The sequence below is a fragment of the Chelonia mydas genome, chromosome 4, assembly GCF_015237465.2.
Source record: "Chelonia mydas isolate rCheMyd1 chromosome 4, rCheMyd1.pri.v2, whole genome shotgun sequence".
NCBI lineage: Eukaryota > Metazoa > Chordata > Testudines > Cheloniidae > Chelonia > Chelonia mydas.
This window is the reverse complement of record NC_057852.1, coordinates 54,678,247-54,700,359: the sequence shown is the minus strand read 5'-3', so window position 1 is coordinate 54,700,359 and position 22,113 is coordinate 54,678,247. Positions and strand designations below refer to the sequence as shown.

At 40.0% G+C, this 22,113-nt stretch overlaps 1 protein-coding gene and 1 long non-coding RNA gene across 51 annotated transcripts in view; one reads left to right on the top strand and one right to left on the bottom strand.

Moving 5' to 3' along the window:
* LOC119566101 overlaps positions 1-22,113 on the bottom strand; it is a 131,585-nt gene that overhangs the window by 58,195 nt on the left and 51,277 nt on the right. The gene's annotated exons all lie outside the window — the stretch shown is intronic.
* LOC114021287 (myotubularin-related protein DDB_G0290005) overlaps positions 1-22,113 on the top strand; it is a 59,570-nt gene that overhangs the window by 26,014 nt on the left and 11,443 nt on the right. For 19 of the 50 annotated variants that reach the window (XM_043545743.1, XM_037897324.2, XM_037897314.2 and 16 more), the window contains 13 exons: positions 170-196; positions 1,836-1,862; positions 3,500-3,526; positions 5,166-5,192; positions 6,830-6,856; positions 8,490-8,516; positions 10,150-10,176; positions 11,814-11,840; positions 13,476-13,502; positions 16,141-16,362; positions 18,411-18,437; positions 20,077-20,103; positions 21,741-21,767. In XM_043545743.1, the coding sequence (XP_043401678.1) occupies positions 170-196; positions 1,836-1,862; positions 3,500-3,526; positions 5,166-5,192; positions 6,830-6,856; positions 8,490-8,516; positions 10,150-10,176; positions 11,814-11,840; positions 13,476-13,502; positions 16,141-16,362; positions 18,411-18,437; positions 20,077-20,103; positions 21,741-21,767 (546 nt within the window). The remainder of the gene's footprint in view (positions 1-169; positions 197-1,835; positions 1,863-3,499; positions 3,527-5,165; positions 5,193-6,829; positions 6,857-8,489; positions 8,517-10,149; positions 10,177-11,813; positions 11,841-13,475; positions 13,503-16,140; positions 16,363-18,410; positions 18,438-20,076; positions 20,104-21,740; positions 21,768-22,113) is intronic. The other 31 variants (XM_043545746.1, XM_037897294.2, XM_037897296.2 and 28 more) reach the window with 16 other exon arrangements.

Here is a 22,113-nt window from a genome sequence, read left to right as displayed (position 1 = left end):
AATTACTAACTGTGACAGAGAAGTTGCATGTTATTATTTGTTTCTGGTAGCACCCACATCATGCTAGATGCTGTACAAGCACAAAAGAAAGCGAGGCCCCTGCCTCCAAAGAGCCTATTTTTTGCCCCAAAATTAAATTTGTTGTTTTTTGTTTGTTTTTTTTCCATAGAGAAAGAACAGCAATTATCTGGACTAGGTATGTCAACAACTTTAATATGTATATTTCCACTTTCCAATAGGCTTCCCATGTCTTTCTCACTGCTGGGTTTCTTTTACCATTGCAAGTTTTGAAGAATAGACATTATATTGCATGCCCAGAATGGCCTGAAAAGAACTGCATCTATAAAGGAAATTTTAGAGGACTTTTTCTTTAAGTGCAATCCTTAATATTATTGTTGTATATTCATCTGACTAATAATAATGCATTGTGCTATATTAGTAGTTAGTATCCACTGAAGTACTATTGATTTATTTTTATTTTAATAATAACTTCAGTATCTTTTTTTTCTCACTGACTACCCGAATTCCAATTACTCCTTGTATGCCAAGACTGGGGTTCGGTATGGGAGAGTGTGGTGAGTGGCTAGGAGAGACAAAACAAAGGAAAATGTTACCATTACTTTTCAAACGTACTTTTTGGTTTTGTGACTAGCTATAGTTATTAGTGTAAAAAGAAAAGGAGTACTTGTGGCACCTTAGAGACTAACCAATTTATTTGAGCATAAGCTTTCGTGAGCTACAGCTCACTTCATCGGATGGCTCACGAAAGCTTATGCTCAAATAAATTGGTTAGTCTCTAAGGTGCCACAAGTACTCCTTTTCTTTTTGCGAATACAGACTAACACGGCTGCTCCTCGGAAACCAGTTATTAGTGTGTTTTTTCCCCTGCTATGTGATGTTTTCTCATTTAACTCCTTAAACAGAACTTTTTGCTGAGGTTTTACAGTACTCAGATGCCTTAAGCAAAGGTTCATAAGCTTTTTTCATAGTGTGGACCACCTTTTAAAGGAGGAATTGTTTCATGGAACCTCTCCCCTCCACAATTACATAACATCTCTGTGGCTACTACAGCAGTTGCTTCTACAGAAATTAAACAAGGGTTTTATGTATTGTAGTTGTCTTATCATAGAATCATAGAATATCAGGGTTGGAAAGGACCTCAGGAGGTCATCTAGTCAAACCCCCTGCTCATAGCAGGGCCAATCCCCAGTTAAATCATCCCAGCCAGGGCTTTGTCAAGCCTGACCTTAAAAACCTCAAAGGAAGGAGATTCCATCACCTCCTTAGGTAACGCATTCCAGTGCTTCACCACCCTCCTAGTGAAAAAGTTTTTCCTAATATCCAACCTAAACCTCCCCCACTGCAACTTGAGACCATTACTCCTTGTTCTGTCATCTGCTACCCACACTGTCAGGATCTACCTTACCTCATTAGTAACAGATTATTATTAATAGTTTTTTGTATTGCAGTGGAGCTGAAGGCTACTGTCAGGATTGGGGCCTCATTGCACTAAGTGCTGTATGAACATGTAAGGAGAAACAGTCCCTGCCCCAGAGAGCTTATAGTCTAGACAAAAGAAAGATGTAGAGAGGGTGAAATGGGATGCAGCATACAAGCAAAATGCTCAGCGTGATATAAGCACACAGTAATTAATAGCTGGAAGGGAAATTACTAACTGTGACAGAGAAGTTGCATGTTATTATTTGTTTCTGGTAGCACCCACATCATGCTAGATGCTGTACAAGCACAAAAGAAAGCGAGGCCCCTGCCTCCAAAGAGCCTATTTTTCCCCTCAAAATTAAATTTGTTGTTTTTTTTTTGTTTTTTTTCCATAGAGAAAGAACAGCAATTATCTGGACTAGGTATGTCAACAACTTTAATATGAATATTTCCACTTTCCAATAGGCTTCCCATGTCTTTCTCACTGCTGGGTTTCTTTTACCATTGCAAGTTTTGAAGAATAGACATTATATTGCATGCCCAGAATGGCCTGAAAAGAACTGCATCTATAAAGGAAATTTTAGAGGACTTTTTCTTTAAGTGCAATCCTTAATATTATTGTTGTATATTCATCTGACTAATAATAATGCATTGTGCTATATTAGTAGTTAGTATCCACTGAAGTACTATTGATTTATTTTTATTTTAATAATAACTTCAGTATCTTTTTTTTCTCACTGACTACCCGAATTCCAATTACTCCTTGTATGCCAAGACTGGGGTTCGGTATGGGAGAGTGTGGTGAGTGGCTAGGAGAGACAATACAAAGGAAAATGTTACCATTACTTTTCAAACGTACTTTTTGGTTTTGTGACTAGCTATAGTTATTAGTGTAAAAAGAAAAGGAGTACTTGTGGCACCTTAGAGACTAACCAATTTATTTGAGCATAAGCTTTCGTGAGCTACAGCTCACTTCATCGGATGGCTCACGAAAGCTTATGCTCAAATAAATTGGTTAGTCTCTAAGGTGCCACAAGTACTCCTTTTCTTTTTGCGAATACAGACTAACACGGCTGCTCCTCGGAAACCAGTTATTAGTGTGTTTTTTCCCCTGCTATGTGATGTTTTCTCATTTAACTCCTTAAACAGAACTTTTTGCTGAGGTTTTACAGTACTCAGATGCCTTAAGCAAAGGTTCATAAGCTTTTTTCATAGTGTGGACCACCTTTTAAAGGAGGAATTGTTTCATGGAACCTCTCCCCTCCACAATTACATAACATCTCTGTGGCTACTACAGCAGTTGCTTCTACAGAAATTAAACAAGGGTTTTATGTATTGTAGTTGTCTTATCATAGAATCATAGAATATCAGGGTTGGAAAGGACCTCAGGAGGTCATCTACTCCAACCCCCTGCTCAAAGCAGGGCCAATCCCCAATTGAATCATCCCAGCCAGGGCTTTGTCAAGCCTGACCTTAAAAACCTCAAAGGAAGGAGATTCCATCACCTCCTTAGGTAACGCATTCCAGTGCTTCACCACCCTCCTAGTGAAAAAGTTTTTCCTAATATCCAACCTAAACCTCCCCCACTGCAACTTGAGACCATTACTCCTTGTTCTGTCATCTGCTACCCACACTGTCAGGATCTACCTTACCTCATTAGTAACAGATTATTATTAATAGTTTTTTGTATTGCAGTGGAGCTGAAGGCTACTGTCAGGATTGGGGCCTCATTGCACTAAGTGCTGTATGAACATGTAAGGAGAAACAGTCCCTGCCCCAGAGAGCTTATAGTCTAGACAAAAGAAAGATGTAGAGAGGGTGAAATGGGATGCAGCATACAAGCAAAATGCTCAGCGTGATATAAGCATGCAGTAATTAATAGCTGGAAGGGAAATTACTAACTGTGACAGAGAAGTTGCATGTTATTATTTGTTTCTGGTAGCACCCACATCATGCTAGATGCTGTACAAGCACAAAAGAAAGCGAGGCCCCTGCCTCCAAAGAGCCTATTTTTCCCCTCAAAATTAAATTTGTTGTTTTTTTTGTTTTTTTTCCATAGAGAAAGAACAGCAATTATCTGGACTAGGTATGTCAACAACTTTAATATGTATATTTCCACTTTCCAATAGGCTTCCCATGTCTTTCTCACTGCTGGGTTTCTTTTACCATTGCAAGTTTTGAAGAATAGACATTATATTGCATGCCCAGAATGGCCTGAAAAGAACTGCATCTATAAAGGAAATTTTAGAGGACTTTTTCTTTAAGTGCAATCCTTAATATTATTGTTGTATATTCATCTGACTAATAATAATGCATTGTGCTATATTAGTAGTTAGTATCCACTGAAGTACTATTGATTTATTTTTATTTTAATAATAACTTCAGTATCTTTTTTTTCTCACTGACTACCCGAATTCCAATTACTCCTTGTATGCCAAGACTGGGGTTCGGTATGGGAGAGTGTGGTGAGTGGCTAGGAGAGACAAAACAAAGGAAAATGTTACCATTACTTTTCAAACGTACTTTTTGGTTTTGTGACTAGCTATAGTTATTAGTGTAAAAAGAAAAGGAGTACTTGTGGCACCTTAGAGACTAACCAATTTATTTGAGCATAAGCTTTCGTGAGCTACAGCTCACTTCATCGGATGGCTCACGAAAGCTTATGCTCAAATAAATTGGTTAGTCTCTAAGGTGCCACAAGTACTCCTTTTCTTTTTGCGAATACAGACTAACACGGCTGCTCCTCGGAAACCAGTTATTAGTGTGTTTTTTCCCCTGCTATGTGATGTTTTCTCATTTAACTCCTTAAACAGAACTTTTTGCTGAGGTTTTACAGTACTCAGATGCCTTAAGCAAAGGTTCATAAGCTTTTTTCATAGTGTGGACCACCTTTTAAAGGAGGAATTGTTTCATGGAACCTCTCCCCTCCACAATTACATAACATCTCTGTGGCTACTACAGCAGTTGCTTCTACAGAAATTAAACAAGGGTTTTATGTATTGTAGTTGTCTTATCATAGAATCATAGAATATCAGGGTTGGAAAGGACCTCAGGAGGTCATCTACTCCAACCCCCTGCTCATAGCAGGGCCAATCCCCAGTTAAATCATCCCAGCCAGGGCTTTGTCAAGCCTGACCTTAAAAACCTCAAAGGAAGGAGATTCCATCACCTCCTTAGGTAACGCATTCCAGTGCTTCACCACCCTCCTAGTGAAAAAGTTTTTCCTAATATCCAACCTAAACCTCCCCCACTGCAACTTGAGACCATTACTCCTTGTTCTGTCATCTGCTACCCACACTGTCAGGATCTACCTTACCTCATTAGTAACAGATTATTATTAATAGTTTTTTGTATTGCAGTGGAGCTGAAGGCTACTGTCAGGATTGGGGCCTCATTGCACTAAGTGCTGTATGAACGTGTAAGGAGAAACAGTCCCTGCCCCAGAGAGCTTATAGTCTAGACAAAAGAAAGATGTAGAGAGGGTGAAATGGGATGCAGCATACAAGCAAAATGCTCAGCGTGATATAAGCACGCAGTAATTAATAGCTGGAAGGGAAATTACTAACTGTGACAGAGAAGTTGCATGTTATTATTTGTTTCTGGTAGCACCCACATCATGCTAGATGCTGTACAAGCACAAAAGAAAGCGAGGCCCCTGCCTCCAAAGAGCCTATTTTTCCCCTCAAAATTAAATTTGTTGTTTTTTTTTTGTTTTTTTTCCATAGAGAAAGAACAGCAATTATCTGGACTAGGTATGTCAACAACTTTAATATGTATATTTCCACTTTCCAATAGGCTTCCCATGTCTTTCTCACTGCTGGGTTTCTTTTACCATTGCAAGTTTTGAAGAATAGACATTATATTGCATGCCCAGAATGGCCTGAAAAGAACTGCATCTATAAAGGAAATTTTAGAGGACTTTTTCTTTAAGTGCAAACCTTAATATTATTGTTGTATATTCATCTGACTAATAATAATGCATTGTGCTATATTAGTAGTTAGTATCCACTGAAGTACTATTGATTTATTTTTATTTTAATAATAACTTCAGTATCTTTTTTTTCTCACTGACTACCCGAATTCCAATTACTCCTTGTATGCCAAGACTGGGGTTCGGTATGGGAGAGTGTGGTGAGTGGCTAGGAGAGACAAAACAAAGGAAAATGTTACCATTACTTTTCAAACGTACTTTTTGGTTTTGTGACTAGCTATAGTTATTAGTGTAAAAAGAAAAGGAGTACTTGTGGCACCTTAGAGACTAACCAATTTATTTGAGCATAAGCTTTCGTGAGCTACAGCTCACTTCATCGGATGGCTCACGAAAGCTTATGCTCAAATAAATTGGTTAGTCTCTAAGGTGCCACAAGTACTCCTTTTCTTTTTGCGAATACAGACTAACACGGCTGCTCCTCGGAAACCAGTTATTAGTGTGTTTTTTCCCCTGCTATGTGATGTTTTCTCATTTAACTCCTTAAACAGAACTTTTTGCTGAGGTTTTACAGTACTCAGATGCCTTAAGCAAAGGTTCATAAGCTTTTTTCATAGTGTGGACCACCTTTTAACAGAGGAATTGTTTCATGGAACCTCTCCCCTCCACAATTACATAACATCTCTGTGGCTACTACAGCAGTTGCTTCTACAGAAATTAAACAAGGGTTTTATGTATTGTAGTTGTCTTATCATAGAATCATAGAATATCAGGGTTGGAAAGGACCTCAGGAGGTCATCTACTCCAACCCCCTGCTCATAGCAGGGCCAATCCCCAATTGAATCATCCCAGCCAGGGCTTTGTCAAGCCTGACCTTAAAAACCTCAAAGGAAGGAGATTCCATCACCTCCTTAGGTAACGCATTCCAGTGCTTCACCACCCTCCTAGTGAAAAAGTTTTTCCTAATATCCAACCTAAACCTCCCCCACTGCAACTTCAGACCATTACTCCTTGTTCTGTCATCTGCTACCCACACTGTCAGGATCTACCTTACCTCATTAGTAACAGATTATTATTAATAGTTTTTTGTATTACAGTGGAGCTGAAGGCTACTGTCAGGATTGGGGCCTCATTGCACTAAGTGCTGTATGAACATGTAAGGAGAAACAGTCCCTGCCCCAGAGAGCTTATAGTCTAGACAAAAGAAAGATGTAGAGAGGGTGAAATGGGATGCAGCATACAAGCAAAATGCTCAGCGTGATATAAGCACGCAGTAATTAATAGCTGGAAGGGAAATTAGTAACTGTGACAGAGAAGTTGCATGTTATTATTTGTTTCTGGTAGCACCCACATCGTGCTAGATGCTGTACAAGCACAAAAGAAAGCGAGGCCCCTGCCTCCAAAGAGCCTATTTTTTGCCCCAAAATTAAATTTGTTGTTTTTTTTGTTTTTTTTCCATAGAGAAAGAACAGCAATTATCTGGACTAGGTATGTCAACAACTTTAATATGTATATTTCCACTTTCCAATAGGCTTCCCATGTCTTTCTCACTGCTGGGTTTCTTTTACCATTGCAAGTTTTGAAGAATAGACATTATATTGCATGCCCAGAATGGCCTGAAAAGAACTGCATCTATAAAGGAAATTTTAGAGGACTTTTTCTTTAAGTGCAATCCTTAATATTATTGTTGTATATTCATCTGACTAATAATAATGCATTGTGCTATATTAGTAGTTAGTATCCACTGAAGTACTATTGATTTTTATTTTAATAATAACTTCAGTATCTTTTTTTTCTCACTGACTACCCGAATTCCAATTACTCCTTGTATGCCAAGACTGGGGTTCGGTATGGGAGAGTGTGGTGAGTGGCTAGGAGAGACAAAACAAAGGAAAATGTTACCATTACTTTTCAAACGTACTTTTTGGTTTTGTGACTAGCTATAGTTATTAGTGTAAAAAGAAAAGGAGTACTTGTGGCACCTTAGAGACTAACCAATTTATTTGAGCATAAGCTTTCGTGAGCTACAGCTCACTTCATCGGATGGCTCACGAAAGCTTATGCTCAAATAAATTGGTTAGTCTCTAAGGTGCCACAAGTACTCCTTTTCTTTTTGCGAATACAGACTAACACGGCTGCTCCTCGGAAACCAGTTATTAGTGTGTTTTTTCCCCTGCTATGTGATGTTTTCTCATTTAACTCCTTAAACAGAACTTTTTGCTGAGGTTTTACAGTACTCAGATGCCTTAAGCAAAGGTTCATAAGCTTTTTTCATAGTGTGGACCACCTTTTAAAGGAGGAATTGTTTCATGGAACCTCTCCCCTCCACAATTACATAACATCTCTGTGGCTACTACAGCAGTTGCTTCTACAGAAATTAAACAAGGGTTTTATGTATTGTAGTTGTCTTATCATAGAATCATAGAATATCAGGGTTGGAAAGGACCTCAGGAGGTCATCTACTCCAACCCCCTGCTCAAAGCAGGGCCAATCCCCAATTGAATCATCCCAGCCAGGGCTTTGTCAAGCCTGACCTTAAAAACCTCAAAGGAAGGAGATTCCATCACCTCCTTAGGTAACGCATTCCAGTGCTTCACCACCCTCCTAGTGAAAAAGTTTTTCCTAATATCCAACCTAAACCTCCCCCACTGCAACTTGAGACCATTACTCCTTGTTCTGTCATCTGCTACCCACACTGTCAGGATCTACCTTACCTCATTAGTAACAGATTATTATTAATAGTTTTTTGTATTACAGTGGAGCTGAAGGCTACTGTCAGGATTGGGGCCTCATTGCACTAAGTGCTGTATGAACATGTAAGGAGAAACAGTCCCTGCCCCAGAGAGCTTATAGTCTAGACAAAAGAAAGATGTAGAGAGGGTGAAATGGGATGCAGCATACAAGCAAAATGCTCAGCGTGATATAAGCACGCAGTAATTAATAGCTGGAAGGGAAATTAGTAACTGTGACAGAGAAGTTGCATGTTATTATTTGTTTCTGGTAGCACCCACATCATGCTAGATGCTGTACAAGCACAAAAGAAAGCGAGGCCCCTGCCTCCAAAGAGCCTATTTTTTGCCCCATAATTAAATTTGTTGTTTTTTTTGTTTTTTTTCCATAGAGAAAGAACAGCAATTATCTGGACTAGGTATGTCAACAACTTTAATATGTATATTTCCACTTTCCAATAGGCTTCCCATGTCTTTCTCACTGCTGGGTTTCTTTTACCATTGCAAGTTTTGAAGAATAGACATTATATTGCATGCCCAGAATGGCCTGAAAAGAACTGCATCTATAAAGGAAATTTTAGAGGACTTTTTCTTTAAGTGCAATCCTTAATATTATTGTTGTATATTCATCTGACTAATAATAATGCATTGTGCTATATTAGTAGTTAGTATCCACTGAAGTACTATTGATTTTTATTTTAATAATAACTTCAGTATCTTTTTTTTCTCACTGACTACCCGAATTCCAATTACTCCTTGTATGCCAAGACTGGGGTTCGGTATGGGAGAGTGTGGTGAGTGGCTAGGAGAGACAAAACAAAGGAAAATGTTACCATTACTTTTCAAACGTACTTTTTGGTTTTGTGACTAGCTATAGTTATTAGTGTAAAAAGAAAAGGAGTACTTGTGGCACCTTAGAGACTAACCAATTTATTTGAGCATAAGCTTTCGTGAGCTACAGCTCACTTCATCGGATGGCTCACGAAAGCTTATGCTCAAATAAATTGGTTAGTCTCTAAGGTGCCACAAGTACTCCTTTTCTTTTTGCGAATACAGACTAACACGGCTGCTCCTCGGAAACCAGTTATTAGTGTGTTTTTTCCCCTGCTATGTGATGTTTTCTCATTTAACTCCTTAAACAGAACTTTTTGCTGAGGTTTTACAGTACTCAGATGCCTTAAGCAAAGGTTCATAAGCTTTTTTCATAGTGTGGACCACCTTTTAAAGGAGGAATTGTTTCATGGAACCTCTCCCCTCCACAATTACATAACATCTCTGTGGCTACTACAGCAGTTGCTTCTACAGAAATTAAACAAGGGTTTTATGTATTGTAGTTGTCTTATCATAGAATCATAGAATATCAGGGTTGGAAAGGACCTCAGGAGGTCATCTACTCCAACCCCCTGCTCAAAGCAGGGCCAATCCCCAATTGAATCATCCCAGCCAGGGCTTTGTCAAGCCTGACCTTAAAAACCTCAAAGGAAGGAGATTCCATCACCTCCTTAGGTAACGCATTCCAGTGCTTCACCACCCTCCTAGTGAAAAAGTTTTTCCTAATATCCAACCTAAACCTCCCCCACTGCAACTTGAGACCATTACTCCTTGTTCTGTCATCTGCTACCCACACTGTCAGGATCTACCTTACCTCATTAGTAACAGATTATTATTAATAGTTTTTTGTATTACAGTGGAGCTGAAGGCTACTGTCAGGATTGGGGCCTCATTGCACTAAGTGCTGTATGAACATGTAAGGAGAAACAGTCCCTGCCCCAGAGAGCTTATAGTCTAGACAAAAGAAAGATGTAGAGAGGGTGAAATGGGATGCAGCATACAAGCAAAATGCTCAGCGTGATATAAGCACGCAGTAATTAATAGCTGGAAGGGAAATTAGTAACTGTGACAGAGAAGTTGCATGTTATTATTTGTTTCTGGTAGCACCCACATCATGCTAGATGCTGTACAAGCACAAAAGAAAGCGAGGCCCCTGCCTCCAAAGAGCCTATTTTTTGCCCCATAATTAAATTTGTTGTTTTTTTTGTTTTTTTTCCATAGAGAAAGAACAGCAATTATCTGGACTAGGTATGTCAACAACTTTAATATGTATATTTCCACTTTCCAATAGGCTTCCCATGTCTTTCTCACTGCTGGGTTTCTTTTACCATTGCAAGTTTTGAAGAATAGACATTATATTGCATGCCCAGAATGGCCTGAAAAGAACTGCATCTATAAAGGAAATTTTAGAGGACTTTTTCTTTAAGTGCAATCCTTAATATTATTGTTGTATATTCATCTGACTAATAATAATGCATTGTGCTATATTAGTAGTTAGTATCCACTGAAGTACTATTGATTTATTTTTATTTTAATAATAACTTCAGTATCTTTTTTTTCTCACTGACTACCCGAATTCCAATTACTCCTTGTATGCCAAGACTGGGGTTCGGTATGGGAGAGTGTGGTGAGTGGCTAGGAGAGACAAAACAAAGGAAAATGTTACCATTACTTTTCAAACGTACTTTTTGGTTTTGTGACTAGCTATAGTTATTAGTGTAAAAAGAAAAGGAGTACTTGTGGCACCTTAGAGACTAACCAATTTATTTGAGCATAAGCTTTCGTGAGCTACAGCTCACTTCATCGGATGGCTCACGAAAGCTTATGCTCAAATAAATTGGTTAGTCTCTAAGGTGCCACAAGTACTCCTTTTCTTTTTGCGAATACAGACTAACACGGCTGCTCCTCGGAAACCAGTTATTAGTGTGTTTTTTCCCCTGCTATGTGATGTTTTCTCATTTAACTCCTTAAACAGAACTTTTTGCTGAGGTTTTACAGTACTCAGATGCCTTAAGCAAAGGTTCATAAGCTTTTTTCATAGTGTGGACCACCTTTTAACAGAGGAATTGTTTCATGGAACCTCTCCCCTCCACAATTACATAACATCTCTGTGGCTACTACAGCAGTTGCTTCTACAGAAATTAAACAAGGGTTTTATGTATTGTAGTTGTCTTATCATAGAATCATAGAATATCAGGGTTGGAAAGGACCTCAGGAGGTCATCTACTCCAACCCCCTGCTCATAGCAGGGCCAATCCCCAATTGAATCATCCCAGCCAGGGCTTTGTCAAGCCTGACCTTAAAAACCTCAAAGGAAGGAGATTCCATCACCTCCTTAGGTAACGCATTCCAGTGCTTCACCACCCTCCTAGTGAAAAAGTTTTTCCTAATATCCAACCTAAACCTCCCCCACTGCAACTTCAGACCATTACTCCTTGTTCTGTCATCTGCTACCCACACTGTCAGGATCTACCTTACCTCATTAGTAACAGATTATTATTAATAGTTTTTTGTATTACAGTGGAGCTGAAGGCTACTGTCAGGATTGGGGCCTCATTGCACTAAGTGCTGTATGAACATGTAAGGAGAAACAGTCCCTGCCCCAGAGAGCTTATAGTCTAGACAAAAGAAAGATGTAGAGAGGGTGAAATGGGATGCAGCATACAAGCAAAATGCTCAGCGTGATATAAGCACGCAGTAATTAATAGCTGGAAGGGAAATTAGTAACTGTGACAGAGAAGTTGCATGTTATTATTTGTTTCTGGTAGCACCCACATCGTGCTAGATGCTGTACAAGCACAAAAGAAAGCGAGGCCCCTGCCTCCAAAGAGCCTATTTTTTGCCCCAAAATTAAATTTGTTGTTTTTTTTGTTTTTTTTCCATAGAGAAAGAACAGCAATTATCTGGACTAGGTATGTCAACAACTTTAATATGTATATTTCCACTTTCCAATAGGCTTCCCATGTCTTTCTCACTGCTGGGTTTCTTTTACCATTGCAAGTTTTGAAGAATAGACATTATATTGCATGCCCAGAATGGCCTGAAAAGAACTGCATCTATAAAGGAAATTTTAGAGGACTTTTTCTTTAAGTGCAATCCTTAATATTATTGTTGTATATTCATCTGACTAATAATAATGCATTGTGCTATATTAGTAGTTAGTATCCACTGAAGTACTATTGATTTTTATTTTAATAATAACTTCAGTATCTTTTTTTTCTCACTGACTACCCGAATTCCAATTACTCCTTGTATGCCAAGACTGGGGTTCGGTATGGGAGAGTGTGGTGAGTGGCTAGGAGAGACAAAACAAAGGAAAATGTTACCATTACTTTTCAAACGTACTTTTTGGTTTTGTGACTAGCTATAGTTATTAGTGTAAAAAGAAAAGGAGTACTTGTGGCACCTTAGAGACTAACCAATTTATTTGAGCATAAGCTTTCGTGAGCTACAGCTCACTTCATCGGATGGCTCACGAAAGCTTATGCTCAAATAAATTGGTTAGTCTCTAAGGTGCCACAAGTACTCCTTTTCTTTTTGCGAATACAGACTAACACGGCTGCTCCTCGGAAACCAGTTATTAGTGTGTTTTTTCCCCTGCTATGTGATGTTTTCTCATTTAACTCCTTAAACAGAACTTTTTGCTGAGGTTTTACAGTACTCAGATGCCTTAAGCAAAGGGTCATAAGCTTTTTTCATAGTGTGGACCACCTTTTAAAGGAGGAATTGTTTCATGGAACCTCTCCCCTCCACAATTACATAACATCTCTGTGGCTACTACAGCAGTTGCTTCTACAGAAATTAAACAAGGGTTTTATGTATTGTAGTTGTCTTATCATAGAATCATAGAATATCAGGGTTGGAAAGGACCTCAGGAGGTCATCTAGTCAAACCCCCTGCTCATAGCAGGGCCAATCCCCAGTTAAATCATCCCAGCCAGGGCTTTGTCAAGCCTGACCTTAAAAACCTCAAAGGAAGGAGATTCCATCACCTCCTTAGGTAACGCTTTCCAGTGCTTCACCACCCTCCTAGTGAAAAAGTTTTTCCTAATATCCAACCTAAACCTCCCCCACTGCAACTTCAGACCATTACTCCTTGTTCTGTCATCTGCTACCCACACTGTCAGGATCTACCTTACCTCATTAGTAACAGATTATTATTAATAGTTTTTTGTATTGCAGTGGAGCTGAAGGCTACTGTCAGGATTGGGGCCTCATTGCACTAAGTGCTGTATGAACATGTAAGGAGAAACAGTCCCTGCCCCAGAGAGCTTATAGTCTAGACAAAAGAAAGATGTAGAGAGGGTGAAATGGGATGCAGCATACAAGCAAAATGCTCAGCGTGATATAAGCACACAGTAATTAATAGCTGGAAGGGAAATTACTAACTGTGACAGAGAAGTTGCATGTTATTATTTGTTTCTGGTAGCACCCACATCATGCTAGATGCTGTACAAGCACAAAAGAAAGCGAGGCCCCTGCCTCCAAAGAGCCTATTTTTCCCCTCAAAATTAAATTTGTTGGTTTTTTTTTGTTTTTTTTCCATAGAGAAAGAACAGCAATTATCTGGACTAGGTATGTCAACAACTTTAATATGTATATTTCCACTTTCCAATAGGCTTCCCATGTCTTTCTCACTGCTGGGTTTCTTTTACCATTGCAAGTTTTGAAGAACAGACATTAAGACTGGATGTTTTTTAAAAGTTATGTTTTAGTTCAAAAGGATTTTTGGCGGGAGCGTGGGGGATTTCTATGGCCTGTGTTACACAGGAGATCAGACTAGATCAGTGGTTCTCAAACTATTGTACTGGTGACCCCTTTCACATAGCAAGTGAGTGCGACCCACCCCCTTATAAATTAAAAACACTTCTTTATATATTAAACACCATTATAAATGCAGGAGCCAAAGCGGAGTTTGTGGTGGAGGCTGACAGCTCATGACCCCCCATGTAATAATCTCATGACCCCCTGCGGGGTCCTGACCCACCCAGTTTGAGAACCCCTGGACTAGATGATCACAATGGTCCCTTCTGGCCTTAGAATCTATGAATAAGAATGCTCACGACACTAATCCCCTTATGTACGCTTAATCTGTCCCAAGCAGTTTTGACCCCAAAAGCGAGAAGTGTCAATGACTCCATGAAATCTATAGGGGCTTTGTTATGGCGATTGATTTCACGTGGTAGGCACTTAGTTTTTATACTGCTGCCTATCACCATAGTATCTAAGATAAAAAGTTCCCCAGTTTAGGGATGGGGATCTGAGCCCAGAGGTCCAGATCAAAGGTCTTTAGGCACTGATCTGCCTCTTTAGGTGCCCAAGTCATGCAGGCACCATAGCATATAGCTGGGTCTAGCAGCACTGGGGACAATGCTCCTTGGAGACAGTAAGGCAGATTGGCTCCAGCTACAGCCTTCAAAAGGGTCAGCCTGTGCTTCTGCCTTTATCAATGCAGATCTGCTGGTTGTGGCAGAAGGTGGAGGAAGACATTGCCAAATACATTTTTTTCATATTTATAAGTAAAATACATGGCGACAGTTGAAGATAATCAATGACAAAACTCCTGTTGACTTTACTAGGGACAGGATTTTACCCAAGGTAGACATTTAACTATTTCAAACATAGATTGATTTAATTTTTCATGCAGTGATCCCAGGTGAATCTTTCTCATCGCATTACTCACTATAGACAATGCTATAGATAAAATTGTATTTGATGTACATTATACATGAATTGTTTTACTTGTCTTCCTGTACAGTATCTTTTATATTTGACTGCCATTTCAATAATAAAATATAATAATTTACCGTGACATTCTTTTTCTACTTCTTTTCCCTCATTACATTTTGGGTTCTGTCTCTGTCTCTCTCTCTTTCAATGTAGTCCAGTGTTTGTTGTCCCTCTGGTTAACTTTTCCTTCCTTCTACTTATCTAAATTTCTCTCTTCTTTCATCCCCTTTCCGTTCTTCATAAAGAGAAGCCCCTTGTGCATACACTGAATGAGGCAGAGGTCTTGTGGAAATAGTAATGTGTGATTAAAGTGTGTATAATGCTGCTTACATGCAAGAAAGATGAATTCAACCTGACTTCTGGTATTTCCTAACTTTTACAAGCTTGATTTTGCACCTTTAACATTCTTTTAACATAGATTTTTGTATGTACTTTCCTATACTTTTAAAAGCACAAACAAACCTCAACAAAACTATCATGTGGAACAATACTGACCCTCCTATTTGTCGTTAGAAGGATTGTAACCTTTAGGGCCACAGCATAGAACTCTAAAATACGAACTAATGGGATAACTGCTAGCAGTAATAGGTTGTTATCTGCTATGTGAACCAGCCACTAGATGGGATCAGACATGCACTTTGCCAGTGGGTTTTGCAGCTATTTGCTAGACAGCAATGGAATGATGACATAAGGAAATCCTGGGTTGTAGTCCAGGTTCTGGAAGGGAGTGTGCAGCAGGGGTTACAGGCCTTTCTGCAGTTCTGTCTGTCCCTGTCCTTTAGCATGTATCCCACAGTTTGTCTCCTCCCCACCCTCATCTTATTCCCTACCCCTTCCCACAGCCCATCTCTGCTCCTCTGTTCTGACTTCTTCCCAGCCCAGCTCTGGCCCTTCAGGATTTCAGTCAGGCAGCTTTCACCTTTCCTGGGGCCAGCAGGGGGAGTATTGCCAGCACCGAGTAATGACAGACAGTCTCTCTGCTCTTAGTTTTGGTGTCTGGCACCACAGCAGCTCTCAGTCGGCAGGAGGAGCAAGTGCAGCGCAAATCCTGCTCAGTCCCTGTAGCCCTGGGTATTCAGTGCACACTGCTGAAAGTGTGCAAACTGAGATTTTTCAGAGGTTTATAACTTAGCCAGATTTAGGCAGATTTTCACAGTGAGGGCAAAAGGCACAATCCCAGTACCAGTGTGACTCTATTCAAATATCAAGTCTTTGCTCCAAAGCATAGGGGGCTAGCCCATGTAGGAGAAAAGGATGTAAGAATATTTTTCACAGGGGTAAAATGTTGCTTAAATGGGCAAACCACTTTAGCTGAAACTTTCCAAAAAACTCAGCCTGAATCATTAAAGTTGGGCAAAGTTATAAGCAGCTGAAACCAGAGTCTTCTAAGGAAAGTGTCTGATAGAGTTAATAAAAGGCACTGCTATCAGCCCCACCAGTGATAATTTTTTTTCTTTTAATATTATGAATGCACAAAATTTAGGAGATGTGATGGCAGTGGCAGAGAACATCACTGAGGCGACCGTCCCAGACACGACGGGGAAGACGACGGTGGCGCCCGTCACGGAGACGACCGTCCCAGACACGACGGGGGAGACGACGGTGGCGCCCGTCACGGAGGCGACCGTCCCAGACACGACGGGGGAGACGACGGTGACCATAGTGCATAAGGACAACAATGTAGTCAAGCTGCCATTGGGGCCAGGTCTGTTCTTTTTAACTCATTATTTCCTTACAATGTTGAATCCGTTCTCCCCTCACTATGCACACTCTAGTCCTGTTAAGTCACTATTTTCTGCTCTCCCTGCCACCCCTCCAGTGATGGACTCTTGCAAATTTCCCCCTCAAATCAGATTTCTTCCTCAAAGTCACATTGCTTAGACAGAAAAGAACTAAGGGTTTTCTTTGCCCATTCATCCTTCCTAGTGCAATGAGATGGTACAAGGCTCCTTTTCTTAACTGCTATTAAGAGCTGCTGCTTAAATCACCATTCAAGAAGGTGCCGTGAAGGTGCCCTTAAAATGCCTGCACTACAGTCTTAGAGATTCAGCAAAGATCTTGCTATCCCCAGTTTCAGAAAATGCAGGGCTCAGTCCAGGTTTAAGCTAAGCAGTCCTTTGCGGCCTGATGCAGCTTCTGTTATATCAAGGTAATTTTGGCCAGAGTGTACTTGCTGGCCAAAGAGCTAATAATGCCTCAGGGATTTGATTTGAGGAAGTAACTGCAGTATTATAAACCTCATTGAGACCTTGATTATACTCTCGTCACATCTTCAAGCTTTTCTTTGCAATCATCAATTTTAAAAATGAAAATGTAGACTCTAAGACAACATAGGATTTTAGTAATGAGCCCTCAGCCTGTGCCTCTTGTGTCTAGCCCTTAATCTGGCTCACAGAAGGCAGGAGGTAGCAGCAGAGGCAGCAGTACCCAACTGTCAGGGTAGGTGAGGGGCTAATGGAGGAGACAGGGGAGCTACGGAAAGCAGCTGGAGCTATTTGTGAGGAACAGATGGGTTACTGAGGGGAACTAAGGAGAGGAAGCAGGAGCTGTTGAGAGGGAGCAGGAATGATGGGCAGCAGGATCCATTGAGGACAGGAGATATGAAGTGAGCTCAGAGGGGATATGAGCTACGGGAGGAGTAGGAGTTGCTGTGTGGGAAATGACCTAACGGGAGAACAGAATATGGGGGAATGGGGCTAATGTCACTGTGTAGTTACCCCCTCTCCCCCAGCTTCATTCCAATAATTCACAGACACCATCCTTCCAATGAACTGTGATCCCTTGGTTATCCTTGGCTCTCCACAAAGCTGCTTCTGAGGTCCCCACAAGACCTCCCCCGTCTTCTGAGTGATGTAAGAAAGAAAGTCCTGCCACCCCAAACCTGCTCCTGCTGCTTTAGAGGGAATCTTGTAAGGGAAATCTGGTGTCAAACCAATGCCTTTCACAAGCACTAATGCCACAATTTGTATGGAAGTTTGTGCCTGTATGCAAACTATGTATATCTATGCAAATTAACTTAAATAACAATTTACATAAAATCACAGAGCTTCACGAAGCTTGAGAGCTATGCTCTTGTCATGGCAGGGCCTCAAAGCCAGAGTTTGAGGGGTTTTTTGAGGTGTATTATTCTCCTCCAGCAGCTTTTAGAGGTGTTCTGCTTGCCCTGCAGATGGCTGCTGGATTTCCTTCCCCCATCCCAGCTCTCTACTCTGTGCTTCTCACTGCACCACACACCTGAGGCAGAGAGTGGAGTAACCAGAAGAAAGTCAGGAAGGAGAAGTGACATCAGGCCACACCCTCGTGCTCCTCTCCACCTGAACCCACACTGTCAGGATCTACCTTACCTCATTAGTAACAGATTATTATTAATAGTTTTTTGTATTGCAGTGGAGCTGAAGGCTACTGTCAGGATTGGGGCCTCATTGCCCTAAGTGCTGTATGAACATGTAAGGAGAAACAGTCCCTGCCCCAGAGAGCTTATAGTCTAGACAAAAGAAAGATGTAGAGAGGGTGAAATGGGATGCAGCATACAAGCAAAATGCTCAGCGTGATATAAGCACGCAGTAATTAATAGCTGGAAGGGAAATTACTAACTGTGACAGAGAAGTTGCATGTTGTTATTTGTTTCTGGTAGCACCCACATCATGCTAGATGCTGTACAAGCACAAAAGAAAGCGAGGCCCCTGCCTCCAAAGAGCCTATTTTTCCCCTCAAAATTAAATTTGTTGTTTTTTTTGTTTTTTTTTTCCATAGAGAAAGAACAGCAATCATCTGGACTAGGTATGTCAACAACTTTAATATGTATATTTCCACTTTCCAATAGGCTTCCCATGTCTTTCTCACTGCTGGGTTTCTTTTACCATTGCAAGTTTTGAAGAATAGACATTATATTGCATGCCCAGAATGGCCTGAAAAGAACTGCATCTATAAAGGAAATTTTAGAGGACTTTTTCTTTAAGTGCAAATCTTAATATTATTGTTGTATATTCATCTGACTAATAATAATGCATTGTGCTATATTAGTAGTTAGTATCCACTGAAGTACTATTGATTTATTTTTATTTTAATAATAACTTCAGTATCTTTTTTTTCTCACTGACTACCCGAATTCCAATTACTCCTTGTATGCCAAGACTGGGGTTCGGTATGGGAGAGTGTGGTGAGTGGCTAGGAGAGACAAAACAAAGGAAAATGTTACCATTACTTTTCAAACGTACTTTTTGGTTTTGTGACTAGCTATAGTTATTAGTGTAAAAAGAAAAGGAGTACTTGTGGCACCTTAGAGACTAACCAATTTATTTGAGCATAAGCTTTCGTGAGCTACAGCTCACTTCATCGGATGGCTCACGAAAGCTTATGCTCAAATAAATTGGTTAGTCTCTAAGGTGCCACAAGTACTCCTTTTCTTTTTGCGAATACAGACTAACACGGCTGCTCCTCGGAAACCAGTTATTAGTGTGTTTTTTCCCCTGCTATGTGATGTTTTCTCATTTAACTCCTTAAACAGAACTTTTTGCTGAGGTTTTACAGTACTCAGATGCCTTAAGCAAAGATTCATAAGCTTTTTTCATAGTGTGGACCACCTTTTAAAGGAGGAATTGTTTCATGGAACCTCTCCCCTCCACAATTACATAACATCTCTGTGGCTACTACAGCAGTTGCTTCTACAGAAATTAAACAAGGGTTTTATGTATTGTAGTTGTCTTATCATAGAATCATAGAATATCAGGGTTGGAAAGGACCTCAGGAGGTCATCTACTCCAACCCCCTGCTCAAAGCAGGGCCAATCCCCAATTGAATCATCCCAGCCAGGGCTTTGTCAAGCCTGACCTTAAAAACCTCAAAGGAAGGAGATTCCATCACCTCCTTAGGTAACGCTTTCCAGTGCTTCACCACCCTCCTAGTGAAAAAGTTTTTCCTAATATCCAACCTAAACCTCCCCCACTGCAACTTGAGACCATTACTCCTTGTTCTGTCATCTGCTACCCACACTGTCAGGATCTACCTTACCTCATTAGTAACAGATTATTATTAATAGTTTTTTGTATTGCAGTGGAGCTGAAGGCTACTGTCAGGATTGGGGCCTCATTGCCCTAAGTGCTGTATGAACATGTAAGGAGAAACAGTCCCTGCCCCAGAGAGCTTATAGTCTAGACAAAAGAAAGATGTAGAGAGGGTGAAATGGGATGCAGCATACAAGCAAAATGCTCAGCGTGATATAAGCACGCAGTAATTAATAGCTGGAAGGGAAATTACTAACTGTGACAGAGAAGTTGCATGTTATTATTTGTTTCTGGTAGCACCCACATCATGCTAGATGCTGTACAAGCACAAAAGAAAGCGAGGCCCCTGCCTCCAAAGAGCCTATTTTTTGCCCCAAAATTAAATTTGTTGTTTTTTGTTTGTTTTTTTTCCATAGAGAAAGAACAGCAATTATCTGGACTAGGTATGTCAACAACTTTAATATGTATATTTCCACTTTCCAATAGGCTTCCCATGTCTTTCTCACTGCTGGGTTTCTTTTACCATTGCAAGTTTTGAAGAATAGACATTATATTGCATGCCCAGAATGGCCTGAAAAGAACTGCATCTATAAAGGAAATTTTAGAGGACTTTTTCTTTAAGTGCAATCCTTAATATTATTGTTGTATATTCATCTGACTAATAATAATGCATTGTGCTATATTAGTAGTTAGTATCCACTGAAGTACTATTGATTTATTTTTATTTTAATAATAACTTCAGTATCTTTTTTTTCTCACTGACTACCCGAATTCCAATTACTCCTTGTATGCCAAGACTGGGGTTCGGTATGGGAGAGTGTGGTGAGTGGCTAGGAGAGACAAAACAAAGGAAAATGTTACCATTACTTTTCAAACGTACTTTTTGGTTTTGTGACTAGCTATAGTTATTAGTGTAAAAAGAAAAGGAGTACTTGTGGCACCTTAGAGACTAACCAATTTATTTGAGCATAAGCTTTCGTGAGCTACAGCTCACTTCATCGGATGGCTCACGAAAGCTTATGCTCAAATAAATTGGTTAGTCTCTAAGGTGCCACAAGTACTCCTTTTCTTTTTGCGAATACAGACTAACACGGCTGCTCCTCGGAAACCAGTTATTAGTGTGTTTTTTCCCCTGCTATGTGATGTTTTCTCATTTAACTCCTTAAACAGAACTTTTTGCTGAGGTTTTACAGTACTCAGATGCCTTAAGCAAAGGTTCATAAGCTTTTTTCATAGTGTGGACCACCTTTTAAAGGAGGAATTGTTTCATGGAACCTCTCCCCTCCACAATTACATAACATCTCTGTGGCTACTACAGCAGTTGCTTCTACAGAAATTAAACAAGGGTTTTATGTATTGTAGTTGTCTTATCATAGAATCATAGAATATCAGGGTTGGAAAGGACCTCAGGAGGTCATCTAGTCAAACCCCCTGCTCATAGCAGGGCCAATCCCCAGTTAAATCATCCCAGCCAGGGCTTTGTCAAGCCTGACCTTAAAAACCTCAAAGGAAGGAGATTCCATCACCTCCTTAGGTAACGCATTCCAGTGCTTCACCACCCTCCTAGTGAAAAAGTTTTTCCTAATATCCAACCTAAACCTCCCCCACTGCAACTTGAGACCATTACTCCTTGTTCTGTCATCTGCTACCCACACTGTCAGGACCTACCTTACCTCATTAGTAACAGATTATTATTAATAGTTTTTTGTATTGCAGTGGAGCTGAAGGCTACTGTCAGGATTGGGGCCTCATTGCCCTAAGTGCTGTATGAACATGTAAGGAGAAACAGTCCCTGCCCCAGAGAGCTTATAGTCTAGACAAAAGAAAGATGTAGAGAGGGTGAAATGGGATGCAGCATACAAGCAAAATGCTCAGCGTGATATAAGCACGCAGTAATTAATAGCTGGAAGGGAAATTACTAACTGTGACAGAGAAGTTGCATGTTATTATTTGTTTCTGGTAGCACCCACATCATGCTAGATGCTGTACAAGCACAAAAGAAAGCGAGGCCCCTGCCTCCAAAGAGCCTATTTTTCGCCCCAAAATTAAATTTGTTGTTTTTTTTGTTTTTTTTCCATAGAAAAAGAACAGCAATTATCTGGACTAGGTATGTCAACAACTTTAATATGTATATTTCCACTTTCCAATAGGCTTCCCATGTCTTTCTCACTGCTGGGTTTCTTTTACCATTGCAAGTTTTGAAGAATAGACATTATATTGCATGCCCAGAATGGCCTGAAAAGAACTGCATCTATAAAGGAAATTTTAGAGGACTTTTTCTTTAAGTGCAAACCTTAATATTATTGTTGTATATTCATCTGACTAATAATAATGCATTGTGCTATATTAGTAGTTAGTATCCACTGAAGTACTATTGATTTATTTTTATTTTAATAATAACTTCAGTATCTTTTTTTTCTCACTGACTACCCGAATTCCAATTACTCCTTGTA